The sequence below is a fragment of the Oculina patagonica genome, chromosome 13 (assembly GCF_052425735.1).
Source record: "Oculina patagonica isolate OP01 chromosome 13, crgOcupat, whole genome shotgun sequence".
Lineage (NCBI taxonomy): Eukaryota > Metazoa > Cnidaria > Anthozoa > Scleractinia > Oculinidae > Oculina > Oculina patagonica.
The window spans coordinates 14740656-14765678 of NC_135770.1; the positions used below are offsets into that span (position 1 = coordinate 14740656).

General features: G+C 37.4%; 1 protein-coding gene across 1 annotated transcript in view; it reads right to left on the reverse strand.

Moving 5' to 3' along the window:
• The window catches only part of LOC144637250 (katanin p80 WD40 repeat-containing subunit B1-like), a 50311-nt gene that overhangs the window by 22181 nt on the left and 3107 nt on the right, over positions 1–25023 (reverse strand). Inside the window, exons 2-6 of the mRNA XM_078496381.1 lie at positions 17085–17143; positions 11396–11471; positions 11061–11121; positions 9462–9523; positions 8946–9029 (exon numbers count right to left, since the gene is read on the reverse strand). Coding sequence (XP_078352507.1) covers positions 8946–9029; positions 9462–9523; positions 11061–11121; positions 11396–11471; positions 17085–17143 — 342 coding nt within the window. The remainder of the gene's footprint in view (positions 1–8945; positions 9030–9461; positions 9524–11060; positions 11122–11395; positions 11472–17084; positions 17144–25023) is intronic.

Consider the following 25023-nt stretch of genomic DNA (forward strand, 5'->3'; position numbering starts at 1 on the left):
GTTACAAAGTTTTTTTTTTGCTGGTTTGCGCTTTGTTTTGGAGAAATAAAGTATGCAAAAAACTCAGAATTTAGAAGCAGCTTTTTTTAGTGTGTTATCTTCAATTTAGCCAAGAATTTGAGGGGACATTGTTGCACATGCCCATTCAAATGTTCAAATGCTTAAATTAGAAGTCGTTTTTCGTTCAGTAGTATAAAAACAGTGAGCTCGGATTTTTAAATTATTTGGTTTTTGGTTTGAAGCAAGTTAAGAGGCAGTCGCCATAATTCCGGTCTGCCGATTTTCGGATCAGTAACACAATTGCCTTCAAACTTTGCCCACGAGTCTATCTTAATTTAAAAGCAAATGAAATCACCCTAGTTTTTGCAAATATCGCAAAATAATTTTTTTATGAATTTTTTTCGATTGGACCGCGACTGGCCTATTTTTAGCAATGGCGACAAGTGAAAAATAGGAAAATTGTCGAGTTCATCGCTTCAAAATTATAAATTATTAGGAATTGTTATACCTTTCCTGGATTAAATTGGACCTTTATTTGTACAAAGCACACAATTTCGGTTCGTCTAAAAGAAACTTACAATACGAAATAATTTTTTGTTTGCAGCCTACTTCGCCATAAACGCCAACAGCTCAAAAATGCACATTTTCAACGGGCCATTGCGCAAAAGTCCAACTACTTCCGCGTAATATTTGTATCCATACCAACTAAAAAGAAGTCAAAGAGCATAGAAATGTAAAAATATGTTGTGGTTTAAGCGAATTTTTAGCGCAGCCATGCAGCAACTTTGCTGTTGTTGCGAGCATGTTTATTTACATTGACACAAGAAAGTCGCTCACGCGAAACGAATTTAGCATGAATAACACAATATTTCGCAAACGTCCTAGCTTTAACAAAACTTTGAAATAACAGCTGACACAACAAAACATCATTTAAGACCCGAAAACCTCACCAGCTAGTCAAAAATATATATACTGTCGCCTACCTGCAAGACAACCGCACAAGGTCAAGTCCGCCATGTAATTAGATTTCGCATTCCTTTCTAGTTTTCGTCGAGCATAGTATTCGCAGAAAGTTTTGAATTGAAACCATTGCCCATAAAACACTTTGCACAAACCATATGATTCCGATAATATGAACAAATGAAGGAAAGTAGCGGGCAGCACAACCGAAAAAATTAACCGAACACAATACATTCGACAATACATCGGCTTGAACGCGAACGTTGATTTGAAAGTTGTGTCACGCAATCTAATCTAACCACGTTATGTGCCAACTGAAGAAATAATTCTCCAAGAGTCAATAATTGACTGTACAAAATTTTAAATATTGTTTCACGCTGTCCGGAGCCTGATGTTGTGCTGTCTTCGTGTGCACCATTTTGGTGAGTTTAATTGAAGCCAAGCGTGCATTATTTACCTAGGTTGTTTTGATTTTCTGATTTCGACCACTTCCGGTATATCTTCCTTTCTTGATGTTTCCATCTGTAAAATTTTTCGTTCACTTTTCAAATACAAAAAACTCACTTTAGTAAAATGATATATAGTTTCTGTTAAGTTGTAAAAAATTATGTAAATGATAAAGATAAGCGGATGATCAGGAATGAAAAAAGCAGAAACAAAAAGAGGCCTATAAAAACCCGCCGCCATCCAGCACATGTCAATCATACTTTGTCTTGTTCTTGTGAAGTTTTCACATTTTCCAACAAAATGGAGGAGTTGTGCTTTCTGTCATACACTTCGAAGTACAAAGGTAGTTGTGGTAATTCAAGGGGAATAACCGAGCCCGTTCGCCTTGGAGATTGTAATGATTCCGTAGTCAGGCCCGTAGCCTGTTTTTTGCCCGGGTAGGTTCGTTTTCTCTTAAAGCGGACCAAACAGTTGTAGACTGAACATTTGCTTAGTAATTTTTTCTCTTTATTTACTTTAGCAGTGCACACAAAATGCTATCAGGGGCGTTACAAAGCCAGCTTTGAAGAGCTGTAGACTAAAGGGCGCGCGGAAGGGAGAGTTCAGGGACTGGACTATAGACCTGGTTAACTGGCCCGTAAGGGCCGCCGTTTTCGAGGATCCAACAGGGGGTACGCTTCCATGGGGATTTTTTTTTTACTTTATGGCGATTTTTCTTGTATTTTGGAAGCACATAAAGTCTAAGATTTCACAACAGAGGATTGCACTTAGTATTTTCACTCATTCCTATATAAACGAGCTTTTCTTTAACGCCACATAACATTGTACGTGTTTGCATTGGTCCGGAGCCAGTTTTCACTTGCGCGATGAGCCTTGATCTCATCGCGAAAGGGTAGAGATATGTGATCCGTTGCCAGTAGATATTGCCTTTCATTTTAACTTGAATAAAGCTCCAGCCTGAACTGAAAAAATACGATGCTGAAAAATTTGTATGCCCTAGAGTACTAGCCTATATGCTGGTCAAGCCATTACCACCGATACGTATCAGAGTTAATTGTCTACGGGGTGTAAGTGAGCTAAACAGCCTACTTTCATTCGCGTCAAGGTGCACAGGGGTATCATAGTGGATGCATAGAAGAGCAAGGTTAGACAAGCGACTTTCCCCATCGATGCTCGCATTCAGTTGCTACAGCATGCAGATGTCGATGGCTTTAAAAATGAGACTTTTGCATACTAGAATTAAATTATATTTTAAGCGTTTTGCTTAAGCCTACCCTTCCGAATTCTCAGAACTTGTTGAAATTTGTTAAACGGGCTGCAATATAATTATATTCAAATCAGTGGAATCAATATGAGATGCAGTTGTGTCACGATCTGCCTTTGGTTCTAGTCTGAAAACTGAAAAAGAGGGGAATACAGGTGAAAGGTTTACTAGTTTATTATGTTATTTTTGTTGAAAATAAATTCACTCCTGAATACAAATAACGTCAGTGAAAATTCTACGGGCCTGATAGTTAACCACTTAACTTCGTTCCATTCTTATAGATTCTATTTTAGTTTTCTTTTATCTCTTATTTTAGTGGAACATCTGTAAACTAGCTATTCTAAGCTAAGCATGTTTCCCTCTTCAAATAAAGTATGTATTGTATATCTGTCTGGATTTGACAAAACGTGGACTCCGGGATCCGTCACCGACCCCGTGGGCAGCTAGCTGGGGCCATGACCTAACAGCCCTAGGGAGCCCTGGGTCAGCTGTTGAATTGCAATCCGGCTGGGGGGGGGGGTGGGGGGTGGCTAAAGTCAGGTTTTTGGCTTGTTTTCTGCAAAGACTTTGCTTGGATATGTGGTCAGGACTGCTCCTGGCTTTTGTTTTTTGGGGGGCTGGCTCAGAAGCCTTGAGACCTCTGAGAACTCAGCTGTGACCGGGCATGGGAAGGCTTCCTAGCAGTGCCCCTGGGCTCTCTGAAATCCACAGGGGGAAGGGAGGGGAGGGCTAAGAGAGTTGCTGGCCCCAGGCAGTTCCTGGGGCCTTGTTTTCTTAAATCAAGACAGATATTGTATTGTATTTGACGCGGGAAATTTGACGGAACACGAACTTACTTTGGCCAGAGCCGGTGTTTTTGAATTGCCTCCATCAAAGGCAAGTAAAATGTTTATATGTCCTAAGCATCGTCATTCACTTGGGGAATACTGGAAAAAGCGCAGGCCATGCCAGTATCCAACCCACCGCGGTTGTAAGAAAGCCATCAAAAGCAGAGATGTTATAAATGTTCGGATGCCAAAGGAGATTATGAAACTCCATGGAGTGGTTGTCCCGATTTGATCAGGTTGGTAAACCTAGTTCACATTACATTCATATAAACGTGACAGAGATTTTGTTTTATTGGCCTCTGTACTCGCTCGCCTTCGCGTAAAAAAGAGACGTTATACAGAACACTCAGTTTCAGTATTTTCTTGTTAAGGAACAATGTGTGCCACACCGTAAACACACCACATATCAAATAAACATTTTTAACCATTTCTGATGTAAATAGAGCTTAAACAACTGCAATTTACAGTGAAGTTTCCCTTCATGCGCGAGCGACCTAACCCCCCCCCCCCCTCCCCCCCCAACACACACGTGCACACACCGATACCGGAAGTGGTCGAAATCAGAAAATCAAAACAACCTACGTAGAAACTCTACGTAAATAATGCACGCTTGGCTTCAATATAAACTCACCAAAATGGTGCACACGAAGACAGCACAACATCAGGCTCCGGACAGCGTGAAACAATATTTAAAATTTTGTACAGTCAATTATTGATTTCTTCAGTTGGCACATAACGTGGTTAGATTAGATTGCGTGACACAACTTTCAAATCAACGTTCGCGTTCAAGCCGATGTATTGTGTTCGGTTAATTTCTTCGGTTGTGCTGCCCGCTACTTTCCTTCATTTGTTCAGATTATCGGAATCAAATGGTTTGTGCAAAGTGTTTTATGGGCAATGGTTTCAATTCGAAACTTTCAGCGAATACTATGCTCGACGAAAACTAGAAAGGAATGCGAAATCTAATTACATGGCGGACTTGACCTTGTGCGGTTGTCTTGCAGGTAGGCGACAGTATATATATTTTTGACTAGCTGGTGAGGTTTTCGGGTCTTAAATGATGTTTTGTTGTGTCAGCTGTTATTTCAAAGTTTTGTTAAGCTGGGACGTTTGCGAAATATTGTGTTATTCATGCTAAATTCGTTTCGCGTGAGCGACTTTCTTGTGTCAATGTAAATAAACATGCTCGCAACAACAGCAAAGTTGCTGCCTGGCTGCGCTAAAAATTCGCTTAAACCACAACATATTTTTACATTTCTATGCTCTTTGACTTCTTTTTAGTTGGTATGGATGTAAATATTACGCGGAAGTAGTTGGACTTTTGCGCAATGGCCCGTTGAAAATGTGCATTTTTGAGCTGTTGGCGTTTATGGCGAAGTAGGCTGCAAACAAAAAATTATTTCGTATTGTAAGTTTCTTTTAAACGAACCGAAATTGTGTGCTTTGTACAAATAAAAGTCCAATTTAATCCAGGAAAAGTAAAACAATGCCTAATATTTTATAATTTTGAAGCGATGAACTCGACAATTTTCCTATTTTTCATTTGTCGCCATTGCTAAAAATAGGCCAGTCGCGGTCCAATCGAAAAAAATTCATAAAAAAATTATTTTGCGATATTTGCAAAAACTAAGGTGATTTCATTTGCTTTTGAATTAAGATAGACTCGTGGGCAAAGTTTGAAGGCAATTGTGTTACTGATCCGAAAATCGGCAGACCGGAATTATGGCGACTGCCTCTTAACAAGTTCATGATTCTGTTTTTCTTCTTAGATTACATCAAAGATCTCTTCGAGACCATGACTATTTTGTATTGACAGTCGTTGAACTGTTCCTCAATTACCACAATGAGCATCTTAGAAACCATTTACCGAAAAAAAAAAAAATAATGTAAAAAGGGCATAGATTGCTGTGGTGTATGTTGACAGATTGCTTGTGACATGTTATGTACCCTAATGGCAAGATTAGTGTTGATAAAAGATGAAACGTTTGTTCTGTGGTTAAATAAACATGATGATTAGAGCCTGTTAAGATTTTTGTTATCCTTCCGGTTTGTTGTTGCATGGCTTCCAGTGAAACAAACTGATACAAACTTTCACGGTCGTTTGTGAGGAGTTGTTTGTGTTTGTTGTTACCAAGGAGCCGTTTGTGACTGGAAGTGGTAAGTCCATGATCTATTTTCCCCCTTATTTTTTCAGTCACGACCCTAGGTCCAGCTCCATTGAAGTAAAATTGTCTCTTAAAAGGGGTATTTATATTGAAGTTCAAAATTACCTACTTCTATACTTGTGCTTCCTCTCTTGATAGCCCCTATGCAGACGCTCTTTTGGCTCACTGCGCGATGAGGCAAAGAGGCTGGAGGCTTAAAGCATTGCGTACTACTTCATTTTTGTTTGCTCGTAAATGGGGTTCGGAATTTCGATAGCCTTCTAAATGCAATTTGTGTTTATTCTGTTTGGGGGTTATGCTAGGGAAGCAAATTGCAACATTGTTTAATTGCTGGTGAGAAGTGACTTTGCAAGTGCTTTTCTCGCCTGGTGTGAAATTACTTCTGGTGGAAGCACCAAAAACGTTGTGATTCATTGTCAACTGTCTTTTAATTAACTATAAAAAAACACTCTTTACGTACTTTTTACGATTCAAGAGCATTATTCATACGTCTAAATGTTTTGAATGTAGACTGATGTCACTGATTAATATGAGGTTCTAATATCATGTCACGCAAAGATATCACATCAATAGCTACCAGCAGCTGCTCTTGTTACAATACTGGGGAAGATTGCATGACAAGCTAAAAATACTTCTTTCAATGAAGCCTACATGCATGGTTAAGACTACATTAATAACAATAGAAAATCACATTGGCAAATAACCTCTGACAATGAACATTAGCAGCAGCTTTTAACTAAGCGATTCAACCAATGAATGGCAGAGATCTTTAGAAAACAGTACCTTTAATCTGAAAAAGGCTAGATGACAAGCAACACGTGGAATTATAATACACAGTAGTCTCGATAGGACATTAAAATTGCCTGCCTTGTATCTTTCAGCTGTCTATCTTTTGGAGCTGTTTTGATAATGTTTGATTTAGCCAGAAATTCCAGGGGCAGTTCTTGTCCAGATCCATTCAATTGTCGTTATACAAAGCCATAAAAAGTATAAAACTTCACGTTAGGCAATCAGTAATTAAAATGTGTTGCAACGAAAAGTCAGCTTTGCAAGTCTTGAAACAAGTTTTTATGCACAACAAATAATTAAAACAAGGTGGCAAACTTGCTGTTTGTTCTTTTACATGAAAGCTTCAATCGAAGCACACACTCTATCAAATTGAGGAAGTTAATTTGCATACGTTGTAAACAACACAAGCAAAATTTGATCCCACATGAAAAACATGCAACGCAATCAATTCAAAAGGAACAGATTGCAGTCAGTTGTTGACATTATCAATCTGCTTTTTAAGGAACAGATTTGATCCGGCCATGTCCACCTAAAGAGGACTACGGTACTATTCACAAGAGCTGGCGTCTTTTTTACAAGTCCTGAATTTCCAATACAGAGGCTATGGTCATGTGCACAAGTAAACCTGTGAACGCATACATATTTCCAGCTGTTACTTTTCTCCACCAAAAAGTTAACTCTGAGAGAACTGATAGGAGGAAACATGTCTGTGCTTGCAAGGCTATGCACAATTTTAAAAGGATATGATAACTACATGTACTTGAAAGAAACATAAAGAAAAATTCTCATGTACTCATAAAAAGGTCCTTTTCTTCTCACGGTGGGAAGATAAAAGAATACGATTGCGAAATGACAAACAAGCACAAACTACGAAACTAGAACTTGATTTTGTCGATAAAGAAATGAGTACTCGCCTTTTAAAGAACTTTGAGGCCTTTAATTCCACTTCTCTTTTGTCTTTTCGCATTTACAACGGTTGGTGAGCAGCTCATTCGATTTTGCAGAGCAAATCTTTCATGTGTTCATTCGTACAACACTGCAAAATGATTTTGCACGGAAAGTGCACTCGATGATTCATCTCGCAACGGATACTGCCAGCTGTGAGCGGGCCGGATGGGAAAATACCGCCCGCTTCCGGAACCAATCAGATCGCAGGATTTGTAGAATACCGCCCGCTCACGAACAAAAAAAAAATAATTTGTGATACTGCTTCAAATATCTAATCTTTTCTAACAACACCAAACATCGAAAACCAATTTCGAAGTTCGACTGAATTTCACTGATTGAATTGCTTAAAAGAAGTGAGCTTTTGACTATAGCTTGTGAAGTTTGAATTTCATTTTCTCAGATTCTGATAAAAAAATTGCTGTACCAAAATTATTTACACCATATTGCAAACTTTTGAGTTACTGCTGAAAAAATATCTTATCAAAAGAAATCTTTTCTAACAACACCAAACATCAAAAACAAATTTCGACGTTCCATTAAAACTAACAGTTGATTTCAGTTAACTTTGGCCACCCACTTTGCAAAGTTCGTTGCAAAATTGGAAACTTTGTTACAAAGTTGCCTAATACATGTATGTTGCGAATTTGTGAATCAAATTGCGAACTTCGATACAAAGTACCCAACTTCGGTCCAAATGAAAAAAAAAATCCCGAACTTGTAGTTGAGGAGAAACAAGACATGTCGCTTGAAAGTCATGGCATTTTCTGAACTTGATGATTTTAGAACTGGTCAAGGAAAGTTGAAGTGTTATTAATGTTTCGCATCAGTGATCATACGAGTAGTGATTTGCCGATAAATAAACGTTATGCATGCAGAAATTTGAAAGATTATCGCAGTAATGTACTCAACTACATGCAAAGCAGTTGAGAAAAGCAAGCCTGAGAAAAATTCAGGCTTGAACGGGAATCGAACCCATGACCTCTGCGATACTAGTGCAGAGCTCTAACCAGCTGAGCTATCAAGCCAACTGGGAGCTGGTCACTTGTGAGTTCGTAATATACCCGTGGATGGAGAAGATATGAAATGTATACATGAAATTCATATATTTGTACTGCGGATATACATTTTAAGCAAATGAAAGATCATCGCAGTAATGTACTCAACTAAAGCAGTTGAGAAAAGCAAGCCTGAAAAAAAATTCAGGCCAGAACGGGAATCGAAACCCATGACCTCTGCGATACTAAAACAATTCTTTTCCTTGATTGTAACAAGGTAACAATGTTTTGAGATATTGAAAATGACTTTTGAGACAAGTACTACAACATGTTCCTGTTTTCAAAGTTTAGATGTTCAGTTGTCGTGAATGCTGTTGTTTGCAAGAAATAAATCGAATTCTAAATAAACGCCGCACTGGAATCGCGAAAAATTTAATAAAAGCCACAGCGTTTATTAGAATAAATACGGTAATTCTGGACACATGCGCATTATTCAAATGCATTATTACAACACATCATGGTTTAAAAAAGTCACAATCATGCAATTTACCTTATGCCAGAGTGTTTGTGCAGCTCTTAACCTGAGAAGTCTTGTTTGTAAGACATTTATCATAGTTCCATGACCTTTTGCAATCTAAATCAAACAATCAATCAGTCAGTCAGTCAATAGATTTGGAAAAATTAAAAACATACCCAAATTGAATTTGGGTATTTGTGGTTAGCTCACTTTTTACCTTTTTCACTGGTTGTCTCCACCCCAATTGTTAGTATTTGAAGGTTTGAGGTTTCAAAACAAGGTAGGGGGTACACATCATCTTGCCAGAGAAATCACAATTCCCGCTATGGAACAGCAGATATCTTTTGCAGGTTGGTATTTTGTTAGGGTTAAGGTTAGACAGTTCATTCAGTTCATCATGCATACTTTGCTGGCAGGTGGAAATCCATTGGCAATGTGTATAGGCTAGGCTATCACAACATGACTGTACTGTAGGTGGGACTGCACAATAATAATTGTTGTTACAAAAGCAGTTTCAAAATCAACATAAAAACTCAGAAAAGAAAATACCTGTTGAGCCTCATTTTGTGGTTGCAAGGAGCACAGGCTTTGACTTTTGACAACTGTTGCTCCTAAGAAAATAACAGCAAAAAAAGAAAGTTCACAACTCAAAAAATTCTGCTGGCATTTATCTGATTTAGTTATCAAGTGTTGATCAAACTATAAACATTACAATAAAACTGAAAAGCTTAAAACCATATTTGTTAAAAAAATTTAAATGCGACAAGGTTTGATGTTCCCTAAGTCATTAGCAAGTCCATTGAAAAGAATTCCTAAGAGACATGAATATGGTAAAACTACAATGATGATGATGCAATAAGGTACATGTATAATTTGCACGCAGAGTCACATAAAGAGTTACATGTCTCTTGGGAATTCTTGTTACATTTATATGCTGAACATTTTACAAAAGAGGTAGTACGCCAACTTAAGGTGGCTCAAAACAGTTTCCTGCATTTTTCAGCACCTCAACTGCGATGAATCAATAATATGACTCCTTTTCAGTTTATGCAACAGTTTTGGTATTAAACAGATGCCAAATCACTGGTGAACAAGTTATGATTTTTTTCTTGACATTAAAGGTTACCATAGCAACAGTATAACTTGTTAAAAACACCCTTTATTTCGTTTCAAGTGCTTATAACTCCAAAACACTAATATTTAACTTAAGGCACCCAATTTCGTAAAAATGAATTGTGTAACTATCCATTTTACATCGTTTAAATATTACAACCCACAGCCGAAGTGCAGGATGTCCACATGGTCCTGTACTCTTGATAAACGTTACAAATTAATTTACCCTGTACTTTACCAACTGTATGACTCAAACCGTAGCGAAATGTTCAAATGGATTTTACTATAATTATGATTACAGTGATCCAGTTTTTGATGTCACACTACAACATATTAAAATACACAAACGCAAGAGTATCTGACAACGTGGAACAATTGAATTAAAAACAAAAGAAATTATTAAAGGTTAAAAAAATCAAAGGTCTGGAGACAAGTCTAAAATACAGGAAAAAGCGTTTGTAACGCTTCAATTTTTATAATTCAAGTTGTCACAAAGCAGCAATCTTTTCTTTTAAAATCCTTAAGGTAATTCCCCTGAAATAGAACTGCTCATAGATTTCCAACCAAACTGTATTCATTTTATAGAAAGAAGTTGATCGTTACCTTCAAACTAAAAGAAAAAAATGATAGGTCACCATACTCGTTTACGAGAAAACAATGATTTATCTCTCTCGTGAGCCAAGCCTTGCTTGCAGTTCAAGAATTTCCAAGAAAGTGCCATCCAAACAGGAAATTCTTGCCATTGAGGAGCCAAGGGTGGTTGAGGCAAATTCTCCTACGAGTTTTTTTTTACATAAATTTCTAAGCATTTTTGTGGGTATGTCAAGCACAAAAGACCTTTTCCTCCTGCAGAGAAAAACTTACTTAATTACTTAGAGATTGAGTATTAGTGATGACTTTTTTGATCAAAGATGATGAAGTCACAAGTGGGAAAAGAGCAACGTTCATCACTGCCAGGTTTGGCCGGCCAAGAGCCAATGGGTTAAATTAATATTTTGTCATTACTGGTACTTGTGTGCACACTGCTTGTACTACCTTTTCTAGATATAATAACTGGAGCACTTATATCTTCTTGGGAGTGCCTCCTAAAGGAAATCTAGTAAGTAGATAAAAGAGTAAATTAAAACTATTAGATTGGGATTTACATAAAGTCTTCACAGATAATAAGGGATTATGTTATATGTTTGGTGACTATTCCTGGCTTAGTATACATATTTCTATTGTACACATATAAATTTAATGCACATACAATTCAAGTACAATGAGTGTAGTGTAATTACATGCAGTTTACATACATGTTATGGAGTGGGGTGTACATGCTGTTAATGCATGTGAGCTGTACTATAATAAATATACATAACTAACATTACCCTACTACGTGGATGTAACTGATTGACATCTTTGTCTTGCAATGGCTTTTTTACATCCCCGCCAATAGGCTCTTTCCTAAAAATAATTCATAAAACTATTAGCTAGTTAATATAGAAATGTAAGTTTTCCAGTAACATGCAGTTTTTAATCAGTGAAGAGAACTTCTTTGTGGGGGGTGAACATGATTGCTGCAGATTGCAACAAGCGATTTCTTAACATTTTACTGTTTGTTGATACATATAATAGCCAGAATCTGCCAAGAAAAGAAAAACAGCTCACAGAGGGAGACACCTGCACTGTTCCCAAAAACCATTCAACATTTGTATCAATTCTTCATGCTTTATATGTAAAAGCCAAGATTATCAACAATGTGATTGTGTTAGAAGCCATTTGAGCCAAATTGGTGTGAGATGTGTTACCTGTACATGATGGTTTCACATAAGTAAACTGTTAACAACTATTCACCAATTGAAAGTGAAGGTGGCTAGTGGAGGATATTTACCAAGCTGTGAAGCAGTGAGGTAAATATTCACCACTAGAGTGAACTGTGAGTCATACCACACAGTGACGTCATCTGTGCGTCTGTACTCTAATAGATGACAGGAATCAAACAATCACAACGCGTGCAGTAGCTTGGCTATTGTATAAAACTTGTTTGACATCCAGGACAAAAATCAGCCTTGACAAAAAACCCCTACAAATTCAGGCTGAAAGCTGTAATTTTATTTTGAACCCTACACTTACATCAACCAATTGTCATTTAATGTTCCAACTTTTGTGGTTACCAAGGTGACCTACTACAGCTGTATGTCATCGTCTGTGCAAGGAAGACTTTCCGAAGCACGAAGAAGAACGAAAGCGTGTGGAAACGGCACAAAAATTTCTCAACTTCTCCAGGTTCCTTTTTACGATAACAATTCTATTCTTTAGAAGGATATAATTTTGCGTTATGGTAATAAATTGTTAGGATTTAGTTTAATATGAGCATTCAGATGGCACTTTCACAGTAATTATTGGCACCTATGAACTGCGACCATCAACAATCGAACACAGAGTCTCAGTAATATTTAGGAATCTAAAGAAGATTCTTTTTCATTTCTTTGTCTCTTTGTAAATATACCCGCAGTATTAAAGGGACTATATCACGGATTTCAACTGATTTTTGAACCCCCAAAATTTACATTTTTGTCACAGAAAACCTAAAAATAATAATCCATTTTTTTTAAAAAATTGCTATATTAGAGCAATAAAACTGTAAAGGAAAGGAGCATCTTTGGCTGCGGATGGCTCGGATGTTGGTGTGAAAAACAAACCAACTTCATTCACTCACACACTGACTGACTGACTACACGGTCCATAACGCCAGCGAAGAGGTTATTTTTGAAAAAAATAACTCAATAAATTGAACGTGTTTAATGCTCTGTTCAACCAAGCCCTTGACCAACATGTGCCTGTTAAAACTGTTAAAATAAGAACTCGCTCCTGCTCCTCAAATCACAGACTGACAAAGGTATTGAGAATAAAGGTTAGTTCCACAAACTGCTTTAGAAATTTGTTATGAATTTATTTATTCTGTATTCTTTCATTTTGCCGAATAACAGACTTGGCAGAAAGCACTAAAAGCAAATAAAACTAAAATTATAATCCAAGTACATGTAAGCTTTCATCCAAACTTACACATTTCTAGCCCGCGTGTGTGCGGGCAAAACTACTGTCGATTGCATCTACCTGTGAACGCACGCGCTGAAAACATGTTTTCAAATGACGTCAAACGTCAGCGTTTCAGGTGTCAAACTGTGAAGTTTAGCCGACCGAAACGCGAACTTTTGCACTCAAAATACTCATCATAAACACTGAGTACGGGCGAAACTTTACACTAGAAATGATTCAAGTGAACCTGTGTATGCATATCGACACAGATCAGCATCAGTTTCTCAGAAGAAGTTTCTATATCTAATCTTTCCGCCATTTCGAAACCGGAATGTGTTGAATTTTCGGCGCGAAAGTTGCCGTTACGAACTGCTAAACTTCAAAGTTTGACACCTGAAACGCTGACGTTTGACATCATTTGAAAACATGTTTTCAGCGCGTGCGTTCACAGGTAGATGCAATCGACAGTATGGCAAAGTGTAATTTGGAATTATCAAGACATTCGCATAAATAATACACCGATTTTTTATAAACACTTCTTTGAGTCCGGCTTTATTAATGTAATGGATCTTCGATTTGACTTGAATACTACAGAATCCTATAATATTATTTCAAAAAAGCTCAAAAAAGCAAACTTTCTAGTATGGGCAGGCCTCAGACATGCCATACCGTCCCACCTCCAAGAATTTAAGTCAAAAGCAGACATCAGCACCCCTCTGGCAACCTTACCCTCTTTGGTTATTAAAAATAATGTTTTTGATATTATGATGAAAAAATCGAAAGACTATTATACATTGCTTATAAGCAAAAAAGCGCAATATCCTAATATCTCTTTAGCTCTAAAACGCGATTTTAATTTAACTGACGATCAATGAGAAAAAGCTTTTCTTTTACCGCATACTGTGTGTTCCGAGCCCTACGTCAAGCCCTTTCAATACAAGGTCCTTAACTCTATACTATATACCAATTCCAAATTACACAAAATAGGATACATCACAGATGATAAATGCTCCTTTTGTAAGTTTGAGCCGGAAACCCCGAGACACCTTCTTTTTGACTGTGTTTATTCAAAACTCTTCTGGAAAGATTTTGAATTTTACTTTTATTCTGTATCAAAAGAATATGTCCACTTGAGTTTAAAAGATGTGTTAATAGGCATTACAACTTCAGAAAGCCCCTTACTAAACTATTTCCTATTAATAGGAAAACTGTATTTATGGGATTGCAGAAGATCGCAAATACTACCAAGCTTAGCTGGGTTTAAAATAAAGATTAAAATAAAATTTCTAACAGAAAAATATATCTAAACAAAGAATAAGACCTTAAAACGTTTTATAAAAAATGGACGACTTTTTGTCCTACTTAGTCTTTTTCTCTTTCATATGCATATGGGCAATTCCATGTCATGGACGTTACAATTCAGACTAATTTTTAGAACTTTAAACTTGCATTGTCTAAGGATGAAAACAAGTTTTAAAACTTTTCATGGCTGTACAAGTCTGTGCACCTTAGTGTGTTAATTTGAATATTTCTTTTTTCCAGTTGACTTATTTGTGCCAGAGAAATATTGAGAAAAACGACTCTCATGGACGTTACATAAAAATCAACCACGTCATTTAGTGCATTAGCATTACTTTAAAATTCCTGTGAACTTTCAAGCATTTTCAAAATATCTTCTCCATGTCAATGTAGTTTAGTGATTGTGTTAACTGAAAATTTGGTTTTCACCTCCATTATCTTTCACTGTTTTTCTTGGAGACTAAAAATGTAACGTCATGGACGTTACACTATGTGAATTCTTCTTCAAGTTTACCAAATAAATTAACTTTTTTCAATTGTTGGGCTCTATTATTTGTAGTAAAACAATATTTCTTGGCAGTTGGAATTGAAATTATCTTGCTAGTTAATGTAAAACCTGTAATATGCTCATTTAAATTTTTGATAGACTGCAAAACAGTCGTATCTTTTGCGAACCCTCGGTCAACGCGCTCGGTTGTTCGAACAGGAGCGAGAGGTCTGGAGCCGATGTCAAAACTCTGAGTGAGACTGGGGAGAGACGTGCTTGAACGGCCCCTGGCAAAAATTTCTGAACTTCTTAATTTTAGCTTAAAAAGAATGTTCACAACCGCTTTCCACTCCTTCCGTGCTATGTATTTGACCAAATTTCCAATGTCGCTGTCCTTGTATCTGGTGTGCTTAGTGGAATTTTGGTACTTAATCTTCACGAGAACTTTAGTTTTCGGCTGTTGGACAGGATTGATACTTGGAAGCAGCGGCAGGATTGATACTTGGAAGCAGCGGCAGGCAATTTTCCTTGTCTTCGGTGTTCAATAAAGCAAGAGTACGACGTGCTCGAGGCTGTTGTTCAGGACAAGATGATGGCGGTAACTCGCCAAGTTGTTTACTTGCAACGCGGGCGGACTTCTTGTTTTGAGAACAACGCGGGGAGTTGCTCATTCTCTTCATTCGTACAGAATTCTCCTCGCCAGTTGTGGCTTCATTCTCACATCTGCTGGAAAGAGATACACTGGCCTTATTCAAATTTTGTTTTATTTCTGCGAGCAAAGCAGCACAGTTCCTCACATTCGTGCCACAAGACGAACAAACCCTCGACGAATGAGAGTTCCCTTCTTCCAGATACAGCGATAGATCTATTCTAATCACATCAGCCAACATTGGCAGCGTTTTCCCCTTTCTCTGAGGCTCAGCAAAAATGTTTTCCGTCGTCTTCCACTGGCCAGATTTTGTTCGGAAACCATCGCCACATATTCTACAGAAGTCCAAAGACGACTCTTCTTTTCGTTTCCTTCCTCGTCGCGAGGCGGGTTTCTTCGGTGTTGTCTGATCCATTCGATGAACGAAACAGACTTATTCGCTTAATTACTTAAGATGGGACAACTTCTACATCTTGCACTGAACCAAAAATAATCCTAAAGAAACTCGTTCAAGACGGTCCAGATCGAACACAGACAACGTGGAAATAAACAATGCTTCTTTCGCGGGAGATTTTGTCATCAAGGGTATCAAATTTAAGATATGGGTGGAGCTGTCAAAGAATTTTTGACAACTCGACGACATAATTTGGCACCCTGGTCGGAACGAATTCGTTGTATGGAAAGCCGACAGTCGTTTTTTCTCGCCTCGCACTCCCTACGGGCGTGCGAGGCTTGCAAAACGATCGGCGCGTCGTGCCTCAACGTTCGGCGCTTCGCGCCTTAAATGCGCGCTTTTTCGAAGAGACTTAAGAGAAAAAACGACTGTTTTGCAGTCTAAATTTTTGAGGAAATTTCACGGTCCTTACATGACATATTAACCTGCATTTTCAGCAAATCTCTTTCCACAAGCTTGCTGTTTATCAACCCAAACCTGTCTTTTGGAAAAAACTGCCCACTGCTATACCGCCTAACTATTTTTTACCTTTTCCAAAGACTTTGATAAAGTTTTGCCTTTTTTTCAACATTTTTGCAAAAAGTGTAACATCCATGATATAGCGTCCATGACCAACTTTAACTGCACTTGGTTAAAAAATTGAACAGTTTACCAGAGTTTTGTTATCATCAAAATGTTCGTTTTTGATAAGTAACAAAGCAGCAGAATTTTTTTAAGAATCCTTCAAATAGTAACTTAAGGAGAGAAAAAAAATGCACAAAATTTCATGGACGTTACGTAATGTCCATGACAGAACTTCACATCGCCGTTGCTATTTTTTAAAAATATTTTGGATGAAGTCTTTATCAGTTATTTGTCAACACAAATGAGGGAATATTCCTAATATAATTGTTTGAATTCATAAGCATTTTGAAAGTATGATTTTTGTAAGTTAAAAATGTGCATCACAGACATTGTAAATTATTAAGAAGGTAAACCCGTACTTTGGGGACCCCCCCTAAAAACACTGTTGTCACAGACAAAGTAAAAAATGTTTTTTTGTGTACTCTAACATGTCTACAATGCAGCACAGGTAATTATTCCATCTGAAATATCTTTTGAAAAATCTTGATTTTTACACCTCTCATGTGGAATTGCCCATACATGTACCTCTCAAGACATTGATTATCCTGGAAACCTGTTGATTGAGGATCGCTTTTAACCATCTCCTGAAAAGTAGAAAATACAAATATATTAGAAATCACTATTGTATAAAACCAATGTGCACTGGTTAACTTATGGGTTACCTGTTGTGTCTCAAACAGTTTTTTCTGCTACTTATGATTTTTATGGTCAAGTATAATAGCATGTCTGGGATAAAACTAGGCAGGGGGTGATATAGCTGAAATCACCAAATGAATTTGCTTGAACTTGTGCGCAAAATTTTGATTATTGGTTTTGATTAATAAATACATGTAACTGACAAAATCTTAAATCAAAATATTTGTTCCCTCAGTTATAATTATACTAGACCTCTGTAAAATAACCATTTCACACTAATTTAAAGTGCTACTATGATCAAATTTTCACCCCTTGCAATTTAAGAAGATTCATAGAGTACCGGGTATTTAACAAAAGATTCAAAATGGCATTTTCAGTTTTCAAATACCTATTTTAGTTCCGGAGATATTTAGGCTTAAAAAATCATAAAATATGCAAATATAGGAGACTGATGATGTCATCTACTCAACCCAATTTTAGGTCATTATTCTGCAGAGACCAGTGAAACTTGGCAGACTAATAGTTCTACAGCTGACACACAGTAATGGTTGTCAGTAATAAAGTTATGTTACCTTGGCAACTCACTCTTTTCCAGTCCCCACCAATTTGTAAACTGCGCTGCGCAGTTCTTGCTCTGCACATTGTGCATTTTTTGTTTTTTGTTTTGTCAGTGACCTGTCCCAAACCTCCACTTGGTCAGGCTTCAAGTCATGCAATGTCTAGAAGCTACAAATCAGTCATGAATGGGAAATTTTCTTATACTTCGGTCTTTACAAAGAATGTTTAGTGTGCAATGTTCAATTTTAAAGCGTTTGAATCAATGAAATACTAAAACTTAATGCTATGAAAGAAAAATGCGATTTAGCGGGCCAGAATTTATATTTATTTATTATAAACACCATAACATTAATTTTGTGTCATGGAATGTGCTGGCATTGCAACTTTCACCTTTATGCGGCATTGACGACGATCAGGTAGAATCAAACAATGTTTTAAAAGCTATAAATCTGCTACAAAAAGAAACTTAACAAATCCTTTGAACATAACCTAAAATGTTAAGTGTGAAATGTTTTTTAACATAATCTATTTTACAAGCTGTGTCATCAAGAGGAATTCAGAAATCTGAAATGCCAAAACCACCAAGACAAACATGCCCCTGAACATGCCATGACTTGTAAGGTTTAGTCATTGGTGAATTAATTCCCTAAGAAACAAATTCGCATTCTTCTCAAATTTGATTAATTATTTGCTTCAATCAATATTCCATTCTTTGAACAAGTAATTCAATGTTTTAACAGGTATTCGATACAACACTGGATGCTGATTTAGGGTCAATGCCCCGAAATAGAACTGAATATAGATTTTCAACAAAACTTTGCCTACTGGTTGATTATCTTAAGGGGACTTTTTGAAATAAAAAAGGGGGTTCACTATATTTGTTTAGAAACAGGAGGAACTTGTTCATGTATATACCACATATTTCCTTGATAATTCCTTTGCGAGTACTGACGAAGTGCACGTTTCCAGTGATAATTTATTTTTCAAACAAAGAAATTAATCTGTTTTCATTTTACAGAAAGAACTTGATTGCTTCACCCAAAATATGAGAAAAAAATGATAGTTCGCCATACTCGTTTACAAGAAAGTGACGAATAGAGAAAGCCGCATAGAAAAAGCTGCCATTTTGTTTACGTACATGCGCTAATTACATGCAAACCTTCTGCGTGGTAAGGATGCGCAATGCAATACAGGGCAATGACCTTAATAAATTGCCTGGCTTCACAGATCAGGATCGTGGGAATTTGGCCAGTATTAGCATATAAGAAAAATAATAAGTTGCAGATGGAACTAGTCAACCATGAAATGTCACACAAGGCATTATCTTACCGTTTTATTTTTTCAGCTGCAACATTTTTTGGCACGAGTAATGGTGATAGGGGGTGAACTTTTTTATCTCCCCACAAGGTTCCTCTAGGTTGGTCACATGACCAGCGCAGTTTTAAGCTCTAAGAGCTTCTTATTTTTAATATTTTAGAAATTTTCAGTTTAGAAAAATGAAACCTGGCCAAGTCATCTGCCTAATCCATTCATATGCTTGTCAGATCACACTAGTAAAGCATCATTGGCAAATATAAAAAAGAATGCCAGAATTGGCCAGATAAGCCTTTAGCATCGGGGGGCTCTGGAACCTAGTATGTAGCCATGGTTAAATTATTACATGCATTTGTGAAACAAAACTAGCAAAGTGTTACTGCAAAGAATCGGAGTCCAGACTTTCGATACAAATTGGCACTTTAAGCATGATAAATTAGCGGATTTCAGCCAAATAGATCTGCAACAAAAACAGCTGCCCATCTAAAAATTAAAATCTTCTCAAAATTGAAGCACAGTGTTTTATTTTAAACAGTTAATTTGATTTCTGATGATCACTCGGTCTAAAACAAGGAACATATATTTCATACTGTTAGCTGTAGTCTTCAATCATGCTAAAAATCTGCAATGAAAACAACTTCCACAAAAAAATATATTACATTTATTAATATGTACCGTAGTACATGTTTGTTTGCGGGTGTATACCTGCCAACCCTCAGCATACAAAAATTTGGAGAGGTCTAGAAATCTTTGCATTGTAAGAATGTCATTACCAACACTATCTAAATACTCTCCCAAAGGTCTTTGAAATGTTCCTGATGTCTCTTGGTTAAAAAAACGGGCCAACTTTTTACCATGTTTAGTATTGTGTAATTTGATTGATCGATCTGTGACCAATTACGATTCTTGTTAAATGTATGTGAATTTGATTGCTCTGTTTCCCGTTTTCCAATGAAGATGAGCTCAAATAAAACGGTTTTAAAGCCGATCTGTTTTTGAAACGAGCACCAACAAACTTTTTTCTTACTCTGATGAAGGTGAACAGTAGTCACCAAAAATTTAGGTTTCAAACACGGATCGGCTTTAAAACCATTTCACTTTATAAACAGCTCAAATAATAGCACTAACTTTTCTTTTTCGAAATCTCAAAAATAACGAAATTGATGAAAAAAATTTGAAAAAAACACGCTACATAATGTTAAAGATAAATTGGGCAGGACATTTTCCAAACATGTTCAATTTTCATAACGAGTTGGACAAAAAGCAATTGAAATTCTTATTTCTTCATAATTTACTTTAGGTGAAAAACTAGTTGCAAGCTTGTGACTGAAAAGAAAGTTTTAATCACCAAAAGAAAAATTTAGTCACAAATGCGGCCGTATGGGTTGCAATTCTGAGCCCTGTGTTGTAAAATGAAAGGGAAAAGGAGAAGCCACAAGCCAAGCGGCCCACACTGCCGGAGCTTAACCCGGTTTCCGTAGCATTAAGCGGCAAGGAATATTTCTACTCCTCCCTGAATGGGATGCTAGTCATTGCAGGGTTCCACCCAGCATTATGTCGCCGGTACCCATTTATACACCTGGGTGGAGAGAGGCACTATGAGAGTAAAGTGTCTTGCCCAAGAACAAAACACAAGTGACCCCGGCCGGGGCTCAAACTCGGACCACTCGATCCGGAGTCCGGCGCTCTAACCATTAGGCCACCACGCCTCAAGCCCAAATAATCAGAAAATTAATGTCATTCCATGTTGTAAAATGGAATAGAATGACATTCATTTTCTGATTATTTGGGCTTGCCAAGTGGAATCATGGACAGCTTTCCATTTGTGTGAAAAAACTGTTGAGAATTTCCCAGTAAGTAGAATTGCAGTTTAATTTTTCAACAAATACAATGTAAATGGGATGAATGTGTACCATTTGGAAACCTTCGGATGAAAAGGAGTGGTCCCTTCTATTTCCCACTGGAACTGTTATAATCTAGTCACGTGCAGAATCATGTTATCAGTAATCGGATATCTCTGTTGTGCAATGTATGATTTTAGTTCATTCTTCTTTGTGATTATTAAAGCATGTAGATCTACTGTTTGTGTCCTTGGTTTATTACAGGAACAGGCACATATTTCATTGAGGAGCGGGTAATAGTGTCAAAAGCCAAAATGCTACTACTAACAGTGATATTCCAAGAATTCCAGCAAAAATGAGAAAAGAGGAATGCATCCAAAGGTATTCCATTTTTCCAAAAACTTTTCCAGTGGAAAGGAGCGTTCCATTTGATTTTCACCAGAACAATGAACTGGTTTCTTAGTTCAACCTACATGTACTGAACTTAAGTAAGGTCAATTTGACAAAATAAAATGGTTAATTGCAGTCTGAGTGGTAAAAGTGATGTAAGTCCAAAATACACCGGTCAGATTCAACTGAGGACCTTTTCATATGACTTCACACTGAAATTTTGAAAATTGCGGTTTTATGGTAGCAGGGCTCAAAATAACGGCAGATCAACGGACAATGTCCGGCCAAAATGATGAAATGTCCGGACAGAATTTTGGTTTGGCGGTCATTTTGACCAGTCACATACACAGCATTCAAATAAATAATGTTCACACACAAAAAAATTTATTTGTTTAATGTAAAACTATGCAGAGTAACATAACATTACGGCTACTGAGCATTTTGTTTTATGTAGAGTGGACAGCGCAGAAGAAATGGAAATTCAAAAAGCGAACATAATAAAATGACACTTTTAGCGATCAAAACATTTAAGCTTAAGCCTTATACTCTTTAACAACGAGTGTTTTAGCTTATGAGACGAAATTTTTGGCAGAATAGGCTATTTCTTCAAAGTAAATACTCAATATTTTGACCGGTCAAAAACGAGACATGACCGAGCAAAAATTGATTTGGCCGGGCAACATGACCGGCCAGTATTCAAAAATTATTTTGAGCCCTGTGGTAGGCATGCCCCCCCCCCTTACCACCACCCAGTTTATAAGATAAGTTTATTAATCAGGACAACTCGGATTAATATTAATCATAATGATTATTATAATCCAGTAATAGATTATTATAATTCAGTAATAGATTATTATAATCTATTACTGAGGTTTGAGCCGTGTCTTAATCCATTAGGATTAATATTAATTGAGGTGAATGTCTACAGGAAGTCAACACATACAGACCGATACCTTGACTTCAATTCTCATCACCCTGTGTGTCATAAGAGATCTGTAGTTTGCACACTGCTACGAAGGGCAAAGAACATTCCTTCAACACAAGAAGGGAAACGAAAAGAAACAAAACGAGTGAAGTCGGTGTTGCGCGAGAACAACTATCCACCATCTTTTATTAACAAGTGTGAGAGATCACTGTCAAAACCACCAGCAGATTTACCAACTAATGGCTTCGTGGTACTCCCCTATGTTCAAGGCATTTCCGAAAAGATTGGCCGCATTTTGAGACAACAAGAGATCAAAGTCGCCTACAAACCGCTAAAAAACTGTAAACAGTTTGTTTCCGCGCCCAAAGGCTCAAAATGATGTTGACCGCCCAAGATCTGGCGTAGTTTACAAAATCAATTGCACCAACTGTAACTTTGTATACTACGGTCAAACAGAGCGACCATTAAAGACCCGGATTGCGGAACACAAACGAGCAGTGGCCATGTTCGACCATGACTCAAAGATCTCCTGTCATGTACATGAAAATAATCACCACATGGATTTCAATGCCGTCAATGTAGTTGGACATGAGCGAAATTACCACAAGCGACTCTTTTTGGAAGCCTGGTTGTCCATAAAGGATACGCACTCTGGGAACGACCATGCTGTCATCCCAGAGGTTTACAAGTCCTTGTCACGCGCATGAGTTTCGTGCCACGTTTTCTTTTGTTTCAAACTTTTACACGTTATTTTTAAAGCGCGCGCTAACGTGCTGCTATTTTTTAAATCGCGTGTGAAAGCTTTGATTTTTTAACTGATGAAGGCTTAAGGTATCGGCCACCGTTAAAAGGTGCAGTTTTTCTAAATTTGAGATTTTGTGATGTTCAGATAAAGCTCTTCAAGGGCGTTCTTTTACAAAAAAGTTCACAAAAAAATCTTATTTCTGCGCGAAGTTATTGCGCGATAAAGTTTTTGCAAGGTTAATTATGTTAATTGCCCGTTGAGATGTCCTGTCAACGCGTCACGAAATCCCAGATCCATTGTTCACGCAAGAACATATTTGCAAGAACAAGCGGTAAAGCGCCGAATGCGGGCAGTCGGTTTCCGCGCCAACAAATGAAAGCCGATTGTAAATTCATGTTGAAGAACCGGTTGAAGATCAAGAAAGTGGTCACACTGAATAGAAGACGCGCTACTGTTCAATGGAAACAGACACGCATACCGGTAAATATTGAAATAAAACGACAGTGACGGTGGATACGGCCTGCCTTGTGAAACATTTAGGGTTTACAATCGACGATATTTGTTGTCTGAAAATATGTAAGCCTTAAATCAAATTTATTCTTACCCAGCTAGAACTACTAGTCTCATTTCGGCAAGCCTGTTTTCTTTTGTGTTGACCGAACGTTATTTCGAGGCTTCACCTTCACTTTCAGCAGCAATCGCCGTTTGTTAGCGGCTTTGTCGCGCTTTCGATGAATCAGCACACAACCAAACTCGAAGCATGTCAAATTATATAACATAAATGCGGCTCCGTATGTGGAGCGAAAATTTTGAATTTTCTATAAACTGTATAAACCTCGATTTGTATCCGGTCAGAAGATAAAAATATATCGCCACGTTCCGCGTAAATGTTTTGCCTGTTAAATGTAACCTGTCAAGCATCTATTGTTAGAGAAGGATGACCCTTCCTGGTAAGCATCAACCTTGACGTTCCAGGCGTTATAATCCCATTATGGGTAAGACTCCGCAAAAAATATATTTCGCTTTTTTCTCGGAAAGAAAATTTCGACAAGTTGAACGTACGTTTTTAACTCCAAGTCGGCAGCCCCTGAACCGATTTGGCTGAAATTTGGCCAGCTTATTGCCAGATAGTTTTTCTCCAAAACCGTGTCTGCGATTTTTGTTTTCTTTTCTCGTTTTCGAATAATTTATATTTTTCCACAGGAAGTGGCGATGATTCGTCTCCCCTAACTTCATCTGCGCATTACAAAAGAACAAACGCACTTGTCAAAAATCTGAGACACGGTTTTTTAGAGAAAGGTGTTAAGAGGCAAACGCGATGTTTATCGTTTTCTTCCGCTTATTTTCGGCGGGCCTGGAGCTTGATTTACACAGACATATACTTTCGCAAAAACGTCTCAATTTTGTGTTTATTTGAAGTTTTCGTCATTTTTAAAGGAATAATTCATAATCTGGAACTATTAAGCTTTCAGAAAATGTGTGGTTTGTAGGGGTTTGTATTAAAAACAAAAGCGCTGGAGCGATCCGGGCGCGGACGGTCCTGAAGGGTGGCTGATACCTTAAGCAATAGCCGAAACGTCTTGAAAAAATAACATCAAAACACAGTCAGCGACAAACCTTCAACAAACTATGTCTTCCCCTGACTACAATTACACTATTTTCAAAGGATTAATATTAATCTTATGTAAGATTAATATTAATCGGATTAATATTAATCTTAATAATAAATCTCAACAACTCAATCCTAGTCCAAAGCTTTCGAACTGAACCATATACTGGCATATACAAAACGCAAAATAGTCAACAGACTTGCGCGTGAAAGATTCTATATTTGGAATCATGTGGTGCCAACGCAACACAACAACAAGGGAGGTAACAAATCCTAAACAATCGAGCTAAAAAGACAGAGCGCTCGATCAAAATAATGCAAGAAGCATTGCCTTTACAACACAGAGTGTCTCTCTGAAACCAACTTTTAGCTTTTTCATAGTAAAGCTGAAACAGTCTTTGGCGAAGCCGGACCAAGATAATCCGTGATAAGACGATACATCTTTT